General features: G+C 48.4%; 1 protein-coding gene across 6 annotated transcripts in view; it reads left to right on the top strand.

The window, feature by feature from the left end:
• PECAM1 (platelet and endothelial cell adhesion molecule 1) overlaps positions 1–16,079 on the top strand; it is a 90,921-nt gene that overhangs the window by 60,334 nt on the left and 14,508 nt on the right. For 4 of the 6 annotated variants that reach the window (XM_023212056.1, XM_023212058.2, XM_023212055.1 and 1 more), the window contains 3 exons: positions 1,297–1,350; positions 3,396–3,458; positions 11,283–11,339. In XM_023212056.1, coding sequence (XP_023067824.1) covers positions 1,297–1,350; positions 3,396–3,458; positions 11,283–11,339 — 174 coding nt within the window. The remainder of the gene's footprint in view (positions 1–1,296; positions 1,351–3,395; positions 3,459–11,282; positions 11,340–16,079) is intronic. The other 2 variants (XM_023212060.2, XM_023212059.2) reach the window with 1 other exon arrangement.

The following is a 16,079-nucleotide window of genomic DNA, read 5'->3' as shown; positions in this document are numbered from 1 at the left end:
GAAGGAAGGAAGGAAGGAAGGAAGGAAGGAAGGAAGGAAGGAAGGAACTATATTCAGGCCAGGCATGGTAGTTTTTGCCTGTAATCCCAGCTCTTTGGGAAGCTGAGGTGGGAGGATCACTTGAGGCCAGGAGTTCGAGACCAGCCTGTGCAACAAAGTGAGACCCCCATCTCTTTAAAAAAAAAAAAAAAAAAGGTAAATATTTAGCAAAATGTAATCTATTGCTACAGATAAAATAATACCTTTTGGCATAAGGGGCTTCTGTCAGTGATTTGTATTATTTATACATAAGTACAACATTTAACTAAATTAAATGTTGATATAGGTTTATATGAAATAAGATTTTTCTCCAAATTTCCAAATACTCCAATTCTTATTATATCATCTCTGCATAGATTATTTCAATTTACAAATATATTTTAATAATTATGATAGTAATTAATTCAAATACATGATGGAAAACTGTGTGTTCAAGAATAGTATTTGTGACATTTGTAAGAATTCTTTGTAATAAAGGACAACTTAATAAAAAAAAAGACAAAAATGGTCTTTGTCCATGCCCACTGAGATGACAACCTGGAGATACTGTTGTTTCTTTAAACTATGTTTTCATCAATCCAGTTCTCGAACTAGACAGGCTTAATTAACTAGTGTCCTTCATGTTTATGAGTACTAGCTGGTCCCTTCCAGAATTTCTCATGAACTTGCTCACATTGAACAATTCTGAATTCCAAATAGTTCACAAACAGAAGTGCCTCTGCCATGGGATGGTAGACGTCCCACCAGTGTTAGAAAAAGACCACACAGGCCTGGCGTGGTGGCTCACGACTGTAATCCCAGCACTTTGGGAGGCTGAGGCGGGCAGATCACATGAGGTCAGGAGTTTGAGACCAGCCTGGCCAACATGGTGAAATCCCAACTCTACTAAAAATATAAAAATCAGCTGGGTGTGGTGGCGCGCTCCTATAATCCCAGCTACCCGGGAGGCTGAGGCAGAAGAATCACTGGAACCCAGGAGGAAGAGGCTGCAGTGAGCCAAGATCGCACCACTGCACTCCAGTCTGGGTAACAGAGCAAGACATCGTCTCAAAAAAAAAAAAAAGAAAAAGACTACACAATAGGTCAAATGGAGCCCACAGGGAGACCAACGAGAGGACCCAGGACTCAGAAACAATGCTGACTGTCACTACACTGAATAAATCAGACTTGACTTTGTTAGGGACACTGAATTTTTAAAAGGTTTTAGAAAACTAGAATTTCCCTTGTCACTCATCCTACTTCTTGTTTTTCAACTAGGTCACAATGATGATGTCGGAAACCATGCAATGAAACCAATAAATGATAATAAAGGTAATTATCTAATTACATGTTTTTATTAGAACCAACTTTTACATTAAAAAAAAAAAAAAGACTCACAGGAAAAGAAAACTAAAACTTGAAAGACTGTGGATAATTTCCCACCTCTCTTAGTGACCCTGTACCCAGCTGATGCGTCAAGGGAGGTGGCTAGTTGCTTTTACCAGAGATGCTATCTAGTGTCCTCAGTAGGAAAGTCACCTAAATCAAAGTAGGGAAGAACTGGGTTATATCCGAAAAACAACTTCCTGACTCATAATGGACTACTGGGTAAGGCAGTGGGACCTCTTTTCTCTTGGGTATTGAGGTGGTGATTTTTAAAGACAATTGTACTGCTCTCTTCTGCCTGAAGCACTGAGGGATTGGACTAAATCATTTTTCAAAATTCCTTTTGCTCTGGGCTGCTGCCATGGGAGCTAAGGCTCCTAAGGAAGAGAAAGGATTCCGTGAAGATCTCTTCCTTTCTTTCTTTTTTTTTTCTTGAGACAAGAGTCTTGTTCTGTCACCCAGGCTGGAGTGCAGTGGTGCAATCTCAACTCGCTGCAACCTCCACCTCCCGGGTTCAAGCGGTTCTCCTGCCTCAGCCTCCCAAGTAACCAGGACTACAGGCGCCCGCCACCATGCCCAGCTAATTTTTGTATTTTTAGTAGAGACAGGGTTTCACTGTTTTGGCCAGGCTGGTCTTGAACTCCTGACCTCATTATCCGCCCGCCTCAGCCTCCCAAAATGCTGGAATTACAGGTGTGAGCCACTGCGCCTGGCTCTTTTTTTTTTTTTTTTATACAGAGTCTTACTCTGTCGCACAAGCTGGAGTACAGTGGCACAATCTCGGCTCACTACAGCCTCTGCCTACTGGGTTCAAGCCATTCTCGTGCCTCAGCCTCCCAAGTAGCTGGGATTACAGGTGTGTGTCACCACGCCCAGTTAATTTTTGTATTTTTCGTGTTCATGGGTTTTCACCATGTTGGCCAGGCTGATGAACTCCTGACCTCAGGTGATCTGCCTGCCTCAGCCTCCTGAAGTACTGGCATGAGCCACCACACTCAGCCTGAAATGTATCTTTGACTGCAGAATCATTGTTTTAGTAGCTGATGAGAGTCCCTGTTCTTTAGGGCTTTAAAAACAAAACAGTAATGTTATTTTTGACTTGAAGACAAACTACTTTTCTAGCTTTCACCTTGTACCCTGAGCGATTTCATTCACTTGTATGCTTCATACTTCTAAGTATTTTAGGCTAGTGACCCCTGTTCCCCATTTCCTGAAATCCTCTTGGTCTCGGAGGCAGCTTTGTTTGTCTGTGGCTGTGGAGAAGGCTTCCAGCATCTTGAGTGAGACTGAATTGGGAGAACTGCTGGGGCTGATACTGGGCTGTTTTCTGTCTCTACTGACCTGTTCCAAGTTCCCCCCACTGTAGAAACAGGGACCTAGGCCAGGGGGTCCCTCCACATCTTGGTAACAGGAGTCAGGGAGGAAACCATGGGCCCCGAGGCCCTGTGTCTCTCTCCTGGACCAGTGCAGGGGTTTATACTCCCTTCTTCATCCCGAATGGAGGTAAGCCTGTGTCTGGCTGCCCCCTCAAAATACAGAATACTTTAATAAGCTGAATGAAAATCTGGCCAGGCACAGTGGCTCATGCCTGTAATCCCAGCACTTTGGGAGGCTGAGGTGGGCGGATCACTTGAGGTCAGGAGTTCAAAACCAGCCTGGCCAATATGGTGAAACCCTGTCTCTACTAAAAATACAAAAATTAACCCTGTCTCTACTGAAAATACAAAAATTAGCTGGGCGTGGTGGTATACACCTATAATCCCAGCTACTCAGGAGGCTGAGGCAGGAGAATCACTTGAACCCAGAAGGTGGAGGTTGTAGTTAGCTAAGATCGCACCATTGCATTCCAGCCTGGGCAACAGAGTGAGACTCTGTGTCAAAAAAAAAAAAAAAAAAAAAAAAACAAGAAAAGAAAGTCTCTACTTCTACGATCTGAGGTGCCCACAAGACATTCCACCTAAACAACAAGCTGCTGTGGTTTCTTTGAGCAGAGCCTCTGACCTCAGACGTGCAGTACACGGAAGTGCAAGTGTCCTCAGCTGAGCCTCACAAAGGTAAGTGCCACTCGAGTGAGTCCCCAGGCATTGCCTTTGGCTTGGGTGTAAACCCCAGGGGTGGGGGGCTGCTGTGTTCAGTGAGAAGAGTCTGTGTACCCTCAGTTGCTCCAAAGGAAGTGATTAGCAGACCTACCGGCCTGCTAAAACTGGAAGGAGCAAAGGCTCTGGCCCTGGGCCTGTCTCTGAACTATAAAATTTCAATAATTTAAAAGAAAAAAAAAAAAAGACCAGGCACAGTGGCTGACACCTGTAATCCTAGCACTTTGGGAGACCAAGGTGGGTGGATCACCTGAGGTCAGGAGTTCGAGACCAGCCTGACCAACATGGTGAAACCCTGTCTCTACTAAAAATACAAAAATTAGCTGGCTCTGGTGGTGTGCACCTGTAATCCTAGCTACTCAGGAGGCTGAGGCAGGAGAATCACTTGAACCCGGAAGGCAGAGGTTGCAGTGAGCTGAGATTGTACCACTGCATTCCAGCCAGGGTGACAGAGCAAGACTCTGTCTCAAAAAAAATATATATATATATGTGTGTGTGTGTGTGTGTGTGTGTGTATATATGTATGTTATATATATGTTTTCTTTGTGTATATACAATATATTTTTATCATATATTTTATGTATTTTTATTTTTATATATTTTATGTATAATATTTTAATATTTATATTATTTATTTTTTTTAATTATATATATATATATTTTTTTTCTTTGTTGAGACAGAGTCTCACTCTGTTGCCCAGGCTGGAGTGCAGTGATGTGATCTTAGCTCACTGCAACTTCTGTCTCCTGTGTTCAAGCGATTCTCCCACCTCAGCCTCCTGAGTAGCTGGGATTACAGGTGTGCACCACCACAGCCGGCAAATTTTTTTTTTTTTTTTTTGTATTTTTAGTGGAGATGGGATTTCACCATGTTGGCCAGCGTGAATTCGAACTTCTGACCTCAAATGATCCACCCAGCTCAGCCTCCCAAAGTGCTGGGATTACAGGCATGAGCCACCACACCCAGCCCCAATAATTTTAAAACTTAATTAAAGAAAAATAGAGACAGGGTTTCGCCATGTTGCCCTGGCTGGTCTCAAATTCCTGGGTTCAAGCGATCTACCCACTTTTGTCTCCCAAAGTGCTGGGATTACAGGCAGAAGCCACCACACCTGGCCAATTTTTGATAATTATTAGTTATGATACTACTAATAATAGGTAAGATTTATTAAGCACTTACTAAGTGCCAGGGAATTAGGAAGTACTGAGCAATTTGTCCCTTCCAGAGGTAGACCCCTTGCCCACACCCAGTGTGTTCCTAAAGTTGCTTGTGCAGACTGAATGTGTGTAAATCAAATGCATGTTTCAAGGTATCGAGTGCTTTGCCATTTAGAGGGACACTTAGGTAAAGGCCTTTGAAAGCACAAGATCCCTGTCCGTGTGAGCAGTGGCACTGATTTTACACTTTGGGTTTTGTTTTTGTGTATGTGGTTCTCTCAAGGGCAGGCTGGCCTGGAAGTCCCTGTCTCTGATTCTGTGCTGGGGAAATGGATGCAGAGTGGGCTGCTTCATAGCAAATACTAGAACATCAATCTCGTTTGCTTTGGGCACCATAAAAAACATGGATCTCCCGGCCAGGCACGGTGGCTCACACCTGTAATCCTAGTACTTTGGGGGGCCAAGGCAGGCGGATCACTTGAGGCCAGGAGTTGGAGACCAGCCTGGCCAACACGGTGAAACCCCATCTCTACTAAAAATACAAAAATTAGCTGGGTGTCGTGGCGCGTGCCTGTAATCCAAGCTACTGGGGAGGCTGAGGCAGAAGAATCGCTTGAACCCGGGAGGCAGAAGTTGCAGTGAGCCAGGATCACGCCACTGCTTTCCAGCCTGGGCGGCAGAGCAAGACTCTGTCTAAAAAAAAATTAAAAATGCATCTCCTAACCCTCCTCCTCCTTTGCTAATCCAGATTGGGCAGTACACAGTCCCCGGGGGTCACTGCACACTCCTGCACGCTCAGAGGAAACAGTGGCTCCTGCACGCTCAAAGGAAGCAGTCTCAGAGTCTTCCTGCCCAGCTGGGAAGCTCCCTGGGATCATTGCCAGCTGTCTCCCTTCCTCTGAGGCTAACCCCAGGCTGCATCCACCTAGCCAGGCAGGCCTGGGGCAGTTTTCCAGACTGTGCAGGCTGAATGTGTGCAGTTTTCCAGGCTGCGCCAGCCAGACCACACGGCAATGGGGTCCTGAAATCACCCCTTGCTCCATGACCTGGGAGGAGTCTTGCATTTCTCCTTTTCTTCTCTTTTTGAGCCTGGGCTGAGTTTCAGCAGGTGTATGCACAGAACCTTCCTTACAGAGATGCCCTGCAGAGCCTCTGGGCTGTATGCTGCACCACTGGGGCACACTCCCATAGCCTACCAAGAGAATGGCCCCCGGGGATTGTGTACTGCCCAATCTGTACAACTCACTTCCGAGTCTAGGCTGGACCTGAGAGGGGTGGGGAACATGGCAGGCCTGAAGCTCTCTTCCTCTTTTTTTTTTTTAAGACAGTCTTGCTCTTGTCACCCAGGCTGAAGTGTAATGACACAATTTTGGCACACTGCTTCCTCTGCTTCCCGGGTTCAGGCTATTCTCCTGCCTCAGCCTCCTGAGTAGCTGGGATTACAGGCATGCGCCACATGCCTGGCTAATTTTTGTATTTTTAGTAGAGACAGGGTTTCACCATGTTGGCCAGGCTGGTCTCGAACTCCTGACCTCGGGTGATCCACCCGTCTTGGCCTCCCAAAGTGCTGGGATTACAGGCGTGAACCACCATGCCTGGCCTCTTCCTCTTTATTTCATTGTAAAGTGATTCACTTGTTGAGATAACAAATTGTGATTAAGGCTGGTGATGGACCAGCCACTATGAAGGCAGCACAGGCATATACAGATCCTCCCTTGTGGAGGGACAGCCTGAGAGGGAGCCAGGAACACACTGCAGCAAAGGCTGGGTGGCATCGGTAATCATAAGTGCCTGCAAGGGGAAGAACAGGGTGCGATGAGAAGGCATAAAAGGTGACACCTTTTCTGGCTTGGATGGCCCAAAGAGGCCTCTTCGAGGGGTGACATTTAAGCAGGGCCAGAAGGGTGCAAAGAAGGTAGCCTCACCAGGAGGGAGGGGTGTCCCTCCTGGAAATAGGAAGTCCCAGGAAATAGAAAGGACAGTGTGAGGCAGTTCAGAGCTTGGCTCATCCAAGATTTGAAAGGAGGCCCTTACGTCTGCAGAGTGAGCAGGACAGAAAGCAGGCGCAGGAAGCTGGGGAGAATGCAGGGCCTCTGAGGATTTCTTTGCATTCTATTCTAAGTGGATTTGAGAGCCTTTGGAAGGATTTAGACAAGGAAGTAACAGCTTTCAACTTTCTTCTTTAAAAAATGTTCTTGGCCGGGCACGGTGGCTCACACCTGTAGTCCCAACACTTTGGGAAGCCGAAGCAGGCGGATCACCTGAGGTCAGGAGTTTGAGACCAGCCTGGCCAACGTGGTGAAACCCTGTCTCTACTAAAAATACAAAAATTAGCTTGGCATGGTGGCATGTGCCTGTAATCCTGGCTACTTGGGAGTCTGAGGCAGGAGAATTGCTTGAACCCAGGAGGCACAGGTTGCAGTGAGCCGAGATTGTACCACCGCGCTCCAGCCTCAGAGATAGAGTGATACTCCATCTCAAAAAAAAAAAAGTCCTCGTGGTTGGCATGGAAAACAGATTGAAGGAGGGCAAGAACAGAAGCAGAGAGACTAGTATGTTATCACCAGGCAAGAGGGATGGGCGGGCACAGTGCTGGCAATGTATGGATTCTATTGTAGATATATCTTGGACTCAGATTGCAGCACCAGATGAAGAATTGAATGGCCAGGATGGGAGACCTAATTACTGCCTGCTGCTGCTGCTCTGTGTGTGTGTGTGTGTGTGTGTGTGTGTGTGTGTGTGTGTGTGTGTCAGGGTCTCGCGCTGTTGCCCAGACTGGAGTGCAGTGGTGCCATCTTGGCTCACTGCAACCTCCACCTCCCAGGTTCAAGCAATTCTCCTGCCTCAGCCTCCCGAGTAGCTAGGATTACAAGTGCCTGCCACCACATCTGGATATTTTTTTTAATAGAGACAGGGTTTCACCACGTTGGCCAGGCTGATCTCGAACTCCTAACTTTCACTGATCTGCCCACCTCAGCCTCCCAAAGTGCTGGGATTACAAGCATGAACCGCTGCACCTGGCCCTGGTTTTCTTTTTCTTGCTTAAAGATGGGGAAGGGTTGAAGGGACAAGAAGGAGGTATTGTAATGCCAGCACTTTGGGAGGCAGAGGCGAGAGGATGACTTGAGCCCAGGCATTCAAGACCAGCCTGGGCAACAAAGCAAGAACTCATTTCTACAAAAAATTTTAAAATAAGGAGGTATCGAGACCCCCCAGGATTGGGTGAAGCAGAGGTGGTCAGCATGTGTCCTCCTTGCCAAGCTGTGCAGCTGCAGGGGTGCCATCACTTAACTGGCCCCTCTTTCCCCATTTGCACAAACGCTGTGTGGGCTGCAGAGGTCCAGGTAGACCCGTAAGGAGGGTCACTTCGGGGCAATGAAGAGCTTTTTGGGAATTCAATATGAGTTTTCTAGACCCATCCTCCTCCTTGGCAGCTAAGGAGCAGTGTGGGAGGTCAGGCCTGAGCCTCAGGTGTTCCCTCTCTGCCTTCCTGTGGGTGGAGAGCCAGGTATTGCCAGGTAAGAAAAGGGGCTTTGTGGGTACAAGGCCAGTGGTGAGTACATTTGACCTGGTCTTAACCAAGCCAGTTCCCTGTTCTCAAGGCTTCTTCCTCCTATGGAGGAGGGGATGGGAACCACATCCAGCTCTGACCCTAGTGGCAGCCAACCAAGTAGTCACTTGGGGTGGAGGAGGGGCAGGAAGGAACTCAGTAAATCCTGGTATGCTGCATGTTTGCTCTGAGACTAATTGCTGGGAAAACCCCATGACGTTGAAGCCATCTCCTTCTCTGTTAACACAGAGAAAAACAGAAGCCAAAATAAAGCCCCATCCGGAAACATCTCTGACAGCAGAGACAAACAGCCTGCCAGCCTGGTTTACTCATTAGCAGGCAGCTGCTGCCGTGGAGTGGGTGGGGAGGGGAGGCAGTGATAAGCTACAACTCTGCCTGCCCACCCGTCACTAAGCTGGGCAGATTTGGGAGCAGCTGCAACTCTAGCAGCTCCCTCCACCAAGACGCAGAAACCTCCCCTGCTGCCCTGGCTGGTATGAGTGTTACAGCATCCCCAAGGCCACCAGAGAGGTCTCCAGCTGCCCCTTGTGGGCCTGGGGACCATGGGGTTCCCAAAATGTGCAAGGTGTCCAGGCCCCCAGGCCCAAACACCAAGACCTCTCCCCCCATTTATTCCCCACCTGCCCCAGCCCCCACTGTAGGCCTGGGTCGGAGGGTGAGCTGGCCGTGACTGCCCCCGCACCATGCACCTGGTACATGGCATTCGGCAGCATTTATTGCAGTGTCTGTGTTGTTTGTGCACCTGTCTGCCTTAAGCCTGGAGCTCCTGAAAGCTGGGATCAGGCCTGATCACCTTTCCTCTTCCACAGTGTGGGGTTCACACTAGGTGGCTAGGATTCTGCTGAGTGAGTGACTTGGCCAGGCCTGACATCAAGCAGAGGGTGTCTTGGGGATGTGGAGGATCCCCCAATAGGGATGGGGATCCCTACAGCTTCCCTTGAGGCCCCCGCATCTGGCGCCACAGAGAGTGAGGGGTGTGTGGGCATCTCTGCTGTCCCAGCAGTGGGGTACCCTGGTGGCTCAGTCACACTACTGAGTTCCAAATCCTGTTTGGTGCCCTGGGGAAGTCAGTGTAAGGCCCTAGTCTCCCCAAATGCCCCAAGTTCAACTGTAGGGATCTGACCCACCCCCAGGCTTTCACCTCACAAATGGTTCCTGACACAGGAACCACCACCATTATTGTCACTTCAAACTTGGACAGGTGCCCCTGGGCAGCTGAGCAAGCCCAGGAATGGGACATGTCCAAGACCCCAGCTGTCGCCCCAGAGGAGGTGCCAGGGAGATGGTCTTGGGAACAAGTCACGTCAGTGTGTTGTGGACAAATGTCACCAACATGCTATGAAGCTTAGGGGGCCCTGTAACTTCCCAGGACACAGAGGGACGGTGAGTGTGGGGGTGTTGGTACATGCGTGAAGCTCTACCAGAATTGCAGGGAAATGGGGCAGGGAGAAAGGGCAGTGCTGGCTGTGGAGGAGTATGTGTGGGGCCAGGAGGTGAGAGTGGGGTGTCCCTGGAGCATGGTGAGACGAGGGCATCTCAGTGCAGGTAGAGTCCAGGGTCACACCCCGGCTACCCACTCCGAGGAGGGAAATGCACTGACCGTGGCACAGGAAGTCCCTTACCCTATCTGGGGCTGCCTTTCCCCATCTGTAAAAGGAGAATAATGGCCCACACGACATCAGGCTCTTTTCTACAGAGAGGCTTCCTGGGCCTCTGTGCAGGTGACAGGAGCTGGGAAGTGGCCAGGTTCCATCCTGTTTCCTCAGGGTTGGTGGGTATGTATGTGTGTGCACACCCAGCTTGCATATTTGTACATAGTGTGTATGTACGTGCTGTATGTGTGTATACAATGTGTGCAGACACACCCTACACACTGTATGAGAGTGTACATAGCATGTATACACATTGTGTGCATGAGTGTGCATGTGTGTACACTGCGTATTTTTGTGTACACATCCTGTGCCCATACCCCAGTGTAAGGTAAACAGATGGCAGGAAGGGCGCCCTTGAGTCTCCTCAAGGTATACACCACACCCTGGGTCAGTCATCATGCTGCTGTATTGAGAGGGTCTAGCCCAGAGGATCTCAGCCTTGTCTGCATATTAGAGCCCCTGAGGAGCTGCTAAAAAAACCAGCACCAGGGACCCGCCCCCCAGACCAATCCAACCAGAAGCTGCAATGAGTTTCAGGAGCCAGCAGTGAAAACAGCCAGCCCAGCTGTCTAACCCTGTAAGAGTTCTCAGTCCTGGCTATTCCTGGGGTCACTGACAACCCCCAGGCTCTAACCCAGACCTTGGGATCTGGTTCTGGATCCCGGGGTCTGGGCTCTCAGGTGATGGGGAGGCCATAGCCCAACCCTGCATTGAGGGACCTGGCAGAGTGTCTGGACAAGGGTCACGGTGGCAGGGGAAGAGAAACGGGGCCACCAAGCTGGAGGCTGCAGGCCCTTGCTGGGGCCCCTCCATCCGTGGCCCCTCAGGTCCAGGATTCCTCTGGAGCATGTGGCCCTGCTCCACAATGACCTGCTGACCTCCTATTCCCAGACTAGAGGTGATGCTGGTTAACCAAGATCTTCTTCTTCTTCTTTTTTTTTTTGAGATGGTGTCTCACTCTGTTGCTCAGGCTGGAATGCAATGGCACAACCTTGGATCAGTGCAACCTCTGCATCCTGGGTTCAAGTGATTCTCGTCCCTTAGCTCGTGAATAGCTAGGATCACAGGCATGCATCACCATGCCTGGCTAATTTTTTGAATTTTTAATAGAGACTGGGTTTCGCCATGTTGGCCAGGATGGTCTCAAACTCCTGACCTCAGTGATCTGCCCGCCTCACCCTTCCAAAGTGCTGGGATTACAGGCGTGAGCCACCGCGCCCAACCAGGATTTTCTAATATCAGAAATGACAAGGTCTCCGGGTGCTTCTGGACCTGGTTCTGGTGGGGTGCAGTGGTGGGGTACGGCCTTGCCTGCAGAGCCTCAGACCTTTTCCTATGACTGCAGTGGACTGACCTGGTTCCCAGAGGCAGCTACTAACTTATGCCTGGTCCTTTTTCCAGATCTAGTAAAGAAGGGCACAGAGACAGTGTACAGTGAAGTCCGGAAAGCTGTCCCTGGTGAGTGAGGTTCCCCAGTGCCCCAACCTGGGGAATGCCCCTTAGAATCACTGATGGGGCCTTGGGAGTGGGCAGAGGAAAGAGGAAGCAAAGAAGGCCAAAAAAGGGGTGCCACCTCTTACACCAGTGCTCTGGGCTCCCTCTGTCCCACCCCCCTTAAAAAGTCACTTGGATTACATTTACTATTCGTTTAGTCAACGAGCACTTCTTGAGTGCCTACTAACCCCAGCCAGTGACCCTTACCTGCTCCCCACACAGGCCCTGGTGGCTGGGGTTCCCCAAGGTCTTGGACGTCAAGCGTTTTGCTTTGGAGACTCCCAGTAGCTTCAGCCTTTTTTCTTTTTTCTTTTTTTTTTTTTGTTTCTCTTTCTTTCTTTCTTTTTTTTTTTTTTTTTCTTTTGATATGGAGTCTTGCTCTGTCACTCAGGCCGGAGAGTGCAGTGGTGCAATCTTGACTCACTGCAACCTCCACTTCCTGGATTCAAGTGATTCACCTGCCTCAGCCTCCTGAGTAGCTGGGCTTACAGGCGCCCACCACCATGCTCAGCAATTTTTTTTTTTTTTTTTTTTTTTTTTTTGAGACAGAGTTTCACTCTTGATGCCCAGGCTGGAGTGCAACGGAGCGATCTTGGCTCATCACAGCCTCTGCCTCCCGGGTTCAAGCAATTCTCCTGCCTCAGCCTCCTGCGTAGCTGGGATTACAGGCATGCGCCACCACACCCAGCTAATTTTGTATTTTTAGTAGAGACGGGGTTTCTCCCAGTTGGTCAGGCTGGTCTCGAACTCCCAACCTCAGGTGATCCGCACGCCTCAGCCTCCCAAAGTGCCGGGATTACAAGTGTGAGCCCCATGCCCAGCAGCTTCAGCTTTTCAGACAATAGACTGACTTTGGGAGTGGGTGTGGGTTTGCAGGTCTGCTCTATTTCCTTTGGTTTGGCTGGCCCTACTTCACTTCCCGTGATGACCCACTGCTTCCTCATGGAAGGGCTTCCCCTGGAGCTGAGCACAGAGCTTAAGCAGACCCGGAATTGGGGGAGCTCAACAAATCCTTTTTTTCAGGGGGCGGGTGATAATAACTGTATTCAATTCTGGTGAAATGAAATACACAATGACAACTTTTAAACTCTGAAAGTAAGTCAGCAGTCTAAAAGACATAAACATTGTGGCGGAAATAGTGACTATGTGAGTATCTCGCTTTGTACAGCAGACCTCTATTTAAGTGATTCTTGGAAAGGGAATCATTAAAATGGTCCAGGACATTTCTGCAAAGGGTGGCTACTCCGGCTGGGAGCGGTGGTTCATTAAGCACTCAGTAAGTGCTTTATTTATTTATTCAAAATAAATAAATAAATGTAAAAGCATGGCTCCTCCGATTGCAGTCGGCGAACCAGCAGCACCAATATCAGGCCCAGCCCAGACCCACAAAACTAGTCTCTGGAATCTGAACTTAGCCAGCCTCAGATGTTTCTGATGCTGCCAATATTTGAGATCACTGTTTGTGTTTTGTTTTGTTTTTTGTTTGAAATGGAGTCTCACTCTGTCACTCAGGTTGGAGTACAGTGGTCCCATCTCAGCTGACTGCAACCTCCATGCAACACCCCCTGGCCCCTAAGGCTTGTGATTCTCCCAAGTAGCTGGGACCACAAAAACACACCACCATGCCCAGCTACGTTTTTGTATTTTTGGTAGAGATGAGGTTTCACCATGTTGCCCAGACTAGTCTTGAATTCCTGAGCTCAAGCAATCCACTCCCTTCGGTGTCCTAAAGTACTGGGATTACAAGTGTGAGCCACTGCGCCAGGCAAAAAGCATTGTTTTAAAAGAACCATCCAATTCTCTGAAGACCCTGCTTTTTATCTGAAACACTGATCACTCCTTACTTCACTTTTAAAAGTTGGTATATTTGTAAGGAGAACAGAAACTCAACCCCTTGCGGAATTTGACCCTGAATAATTATTGAATAACCAATTCTCTGGGGAATTTTTGGCTCCAGTACCTCATTTCACAATCTCCATATATTCAGAGCTAACAAAATGCAAATCTGACAATAAATAGGCGTTCTCTATTTGTCTAGTGTAAGGGAAAGTTATAAGTGAGGTAGGGTTCAAGGTTGCTCCCATTGTGCAATTGTACAAAAATGCCCCTTCTGCTTTCTTGGTGGTCCCTGAGATTGTTCACTTTCTTGGACAGAGCTTTCAGTTGCTTTGGTTATGCAAAAGCTCCTATTTGAGCACTTACTGTATGTGCTAAGTGGTCTAAGTACATCGTCTCTTTCAATGGAATTTGTCAATGGGATTCGCAACAAATCCCATTTTACAGTTGAGGATACTGAGGCATAGAGAGGTTAAGACGCTTGCCCAAGATCACACAGCAAGCAAGCCCCTGAGAATTGTTCCTCCCCGGAGTGGACTCCACGCTCTTGATCACTGAGGTGTACTGTCTTCGGTTTTGGGAAGTGGGATGGTAGAAGGTGAAAGCTGCAGGGATCCTCACTGCAGGAGGCCAGCTCCTTCCCACCTCTGCCTCGAGGCCTCCAGCGAGGTCTGTGATCATCTGAGGCTACTGGTTGGAGGCTCTTTTATAGGTGGAGGGAGACACCTTAGTGTACGTTCTAGAGTCTATGTAGGAAGGGAAAAACTTAACTTTTTTTCCTTTACTCTCCTAAGTGCTCCAACTGGGGCCCTGCGAATTGGACAAGCAGATTAACAAGAGAAAAACTGAGTTTGTTAACATACATAATGCAAATCACACAGGAGAAACATCAATGATGAGTAACTCAAAGGGGCAGTTAGCACTTGGGGTCTATAAAGCATCTTAGGCTGATAACAGTGGCTTACGCCTGTAATCCCAGCACTTTGGGAGGCCGAGGCAGGTGGATCACCTGAGGTCAGGAGTTGGAGACCAGCCTGACCAACATGGTGAAACCCCATCTCTACTAAAAACACAAAAAATTATACAGGCATGGTGGTACATGCCTGTACTGAGGCAGGAGAATTGCTTGAACCCGGGAGGCAGAGGTTGCAGTGAGCTGAGATCACACCATTACACTCCAGCCTGGGCAACAAGAATGAAACTCTGTCTCAAAAAATAAAAATAAAAATAAATATATAAAGCATCTTAACAAAGAGCAATAAATATGTAGAGAAATGACAAGACAAAGGAAAAATGGTTTTTGGCTTCCCAGGGTGGCAAACTGGGGAAGTGAATCAAGTGGCCACAGAGCTTCTATGGGGACATTTACGGCAGGCGTCTTTTCTTAGGAGTTTCTGCTTTTAGGGTTGGGCATGGTGGTTCATGCCTGTAATCTCAGCATTTTTGGGTCTTTTCTTAGGAGTTTCTGCTTTTAGGGCTGGGCATGGTGGCTCATGCCTGTAATCTCAGCACTTGGGAAGGCTGAGGTAAGAGAATCGCTTGAGCCCAGGAATTTGAGACCAACTTGAGCAACATAGTGAGTCCCCATCTCTACAAAAGAAGTAAAAAAATAATAATAATTAAAAATCAATAGAAAAAAAAATTAGCTGGGTGTAGTGATACGTGCCTGTAGTCCCAGCTGCACAGAAGACTGAGGCAGGAGGATAGCTTGAGCCTGGGAGGTGGTGTCTGCAGTGAACCGTGATTGCACCACTGCCCTCCAGCCTGAATGACAGAGTGAGACGGTGGGTTCCAAAAAACTTAACTTTTTCCCTTTACTCTCCTAGGTTTTCTGACTGGGGCCCTGTAAATTAGACAAGACAGATTAACAAGAGAAAAACAGAGGCCCTCTTTGTTTTTCTCTTGTTAATCTGTCTCAAAAAAAAAAAAAAAAAAAAAGGAAGAAGTAGTTTCCACTTTTAGTCAGATGAAGACGCCCTGGGAAGACTTCTTTCTACATCTGAACCAGCTCAAGATGATCCTTATGCCAAAGGCCCATATTTTGTGGTGGCATATTCTGATTTCCTTCATCTGCTTTAGGGCAGCTGACTATTCAAGTGGGTTCTCTCGTGGTCTCCAGGTTGGTGTCTGGGCTGTTGGAACCTGACCCCTCCCTCAGGCTGAAACCACAGGCATTGTAGAACCCATTCTTGTAGGATTTGAAGCGGTGTAGGGCACAGGCTTTGCTGGGAGACATCGCGGTCCCTGTTCCGAGGCAGCCCCCAACCAGCTGTGTGACTGTGACCAAGATGTCTTACCCCTCAGAGACTCAGTTTCTTCAACTGTTAAATGCAAATGGGGTTAAATGAGATAGAATCATGGGAGATGGTACTGGTTATCCCCACAGTTATGGTATTATTCCTGGCACAGAGTGAGCATTTAATCAATTTCAGTTTAAAAACACAGGAGGAACTTGAGCCCTACAGAATTCAGTGTCTTGCCCAGAGTACTACTAGAGCAGTCTCCTGACTCCCAGGCCAGGACCCTCCCACAGCACCACCTGGGCCACCTGGAGTCGGGGCTCTGTCCCTCTGCAACCTGGTCTCTAAACTGGCAGACCATTAGGGAACCTGCCAGGTCTCTAACCTGCCCAGGGGTAAAGGTAGAGAGAGCCCTGGGTCCTGCATGGGCTGTAGCCCTTGGGACCTGCAGCTGCCTGCAGCTGTGTCTCCAACCCACCTAGAAGCCTCTAGTCCTGGAAGCCAAGGGATTTCCTGTTTCTCAGTGCTTCCTTGAGGAGAGGAGCCCGTAGGACATGGCTGATTCTCTCTCTCTCTCCTTTTCTTTCTTTCTTTCTTTCTTTCTTTCTTTCTTTCTTTCTTTCTTTCT

The sequence above is a fragment of the Piliocolobus tephrosceles genome, chromosome 16, assembly GCF_002776525.5.
Source record: "Piliocolobus tephrosceles isolate RC106 chromosome 16, ASM277652v3, whole genome shotgun sequence".
Lineage (NCBI taxonomy): Eukaryota > Metazoa > Chordata > Mammalia > Primates > Cercopithecidae > Piliocolobus > Piliocolobus tephrosceles.
This window is presented reverse-complemented; position numbering and strand designations above follow the sequence as displayed.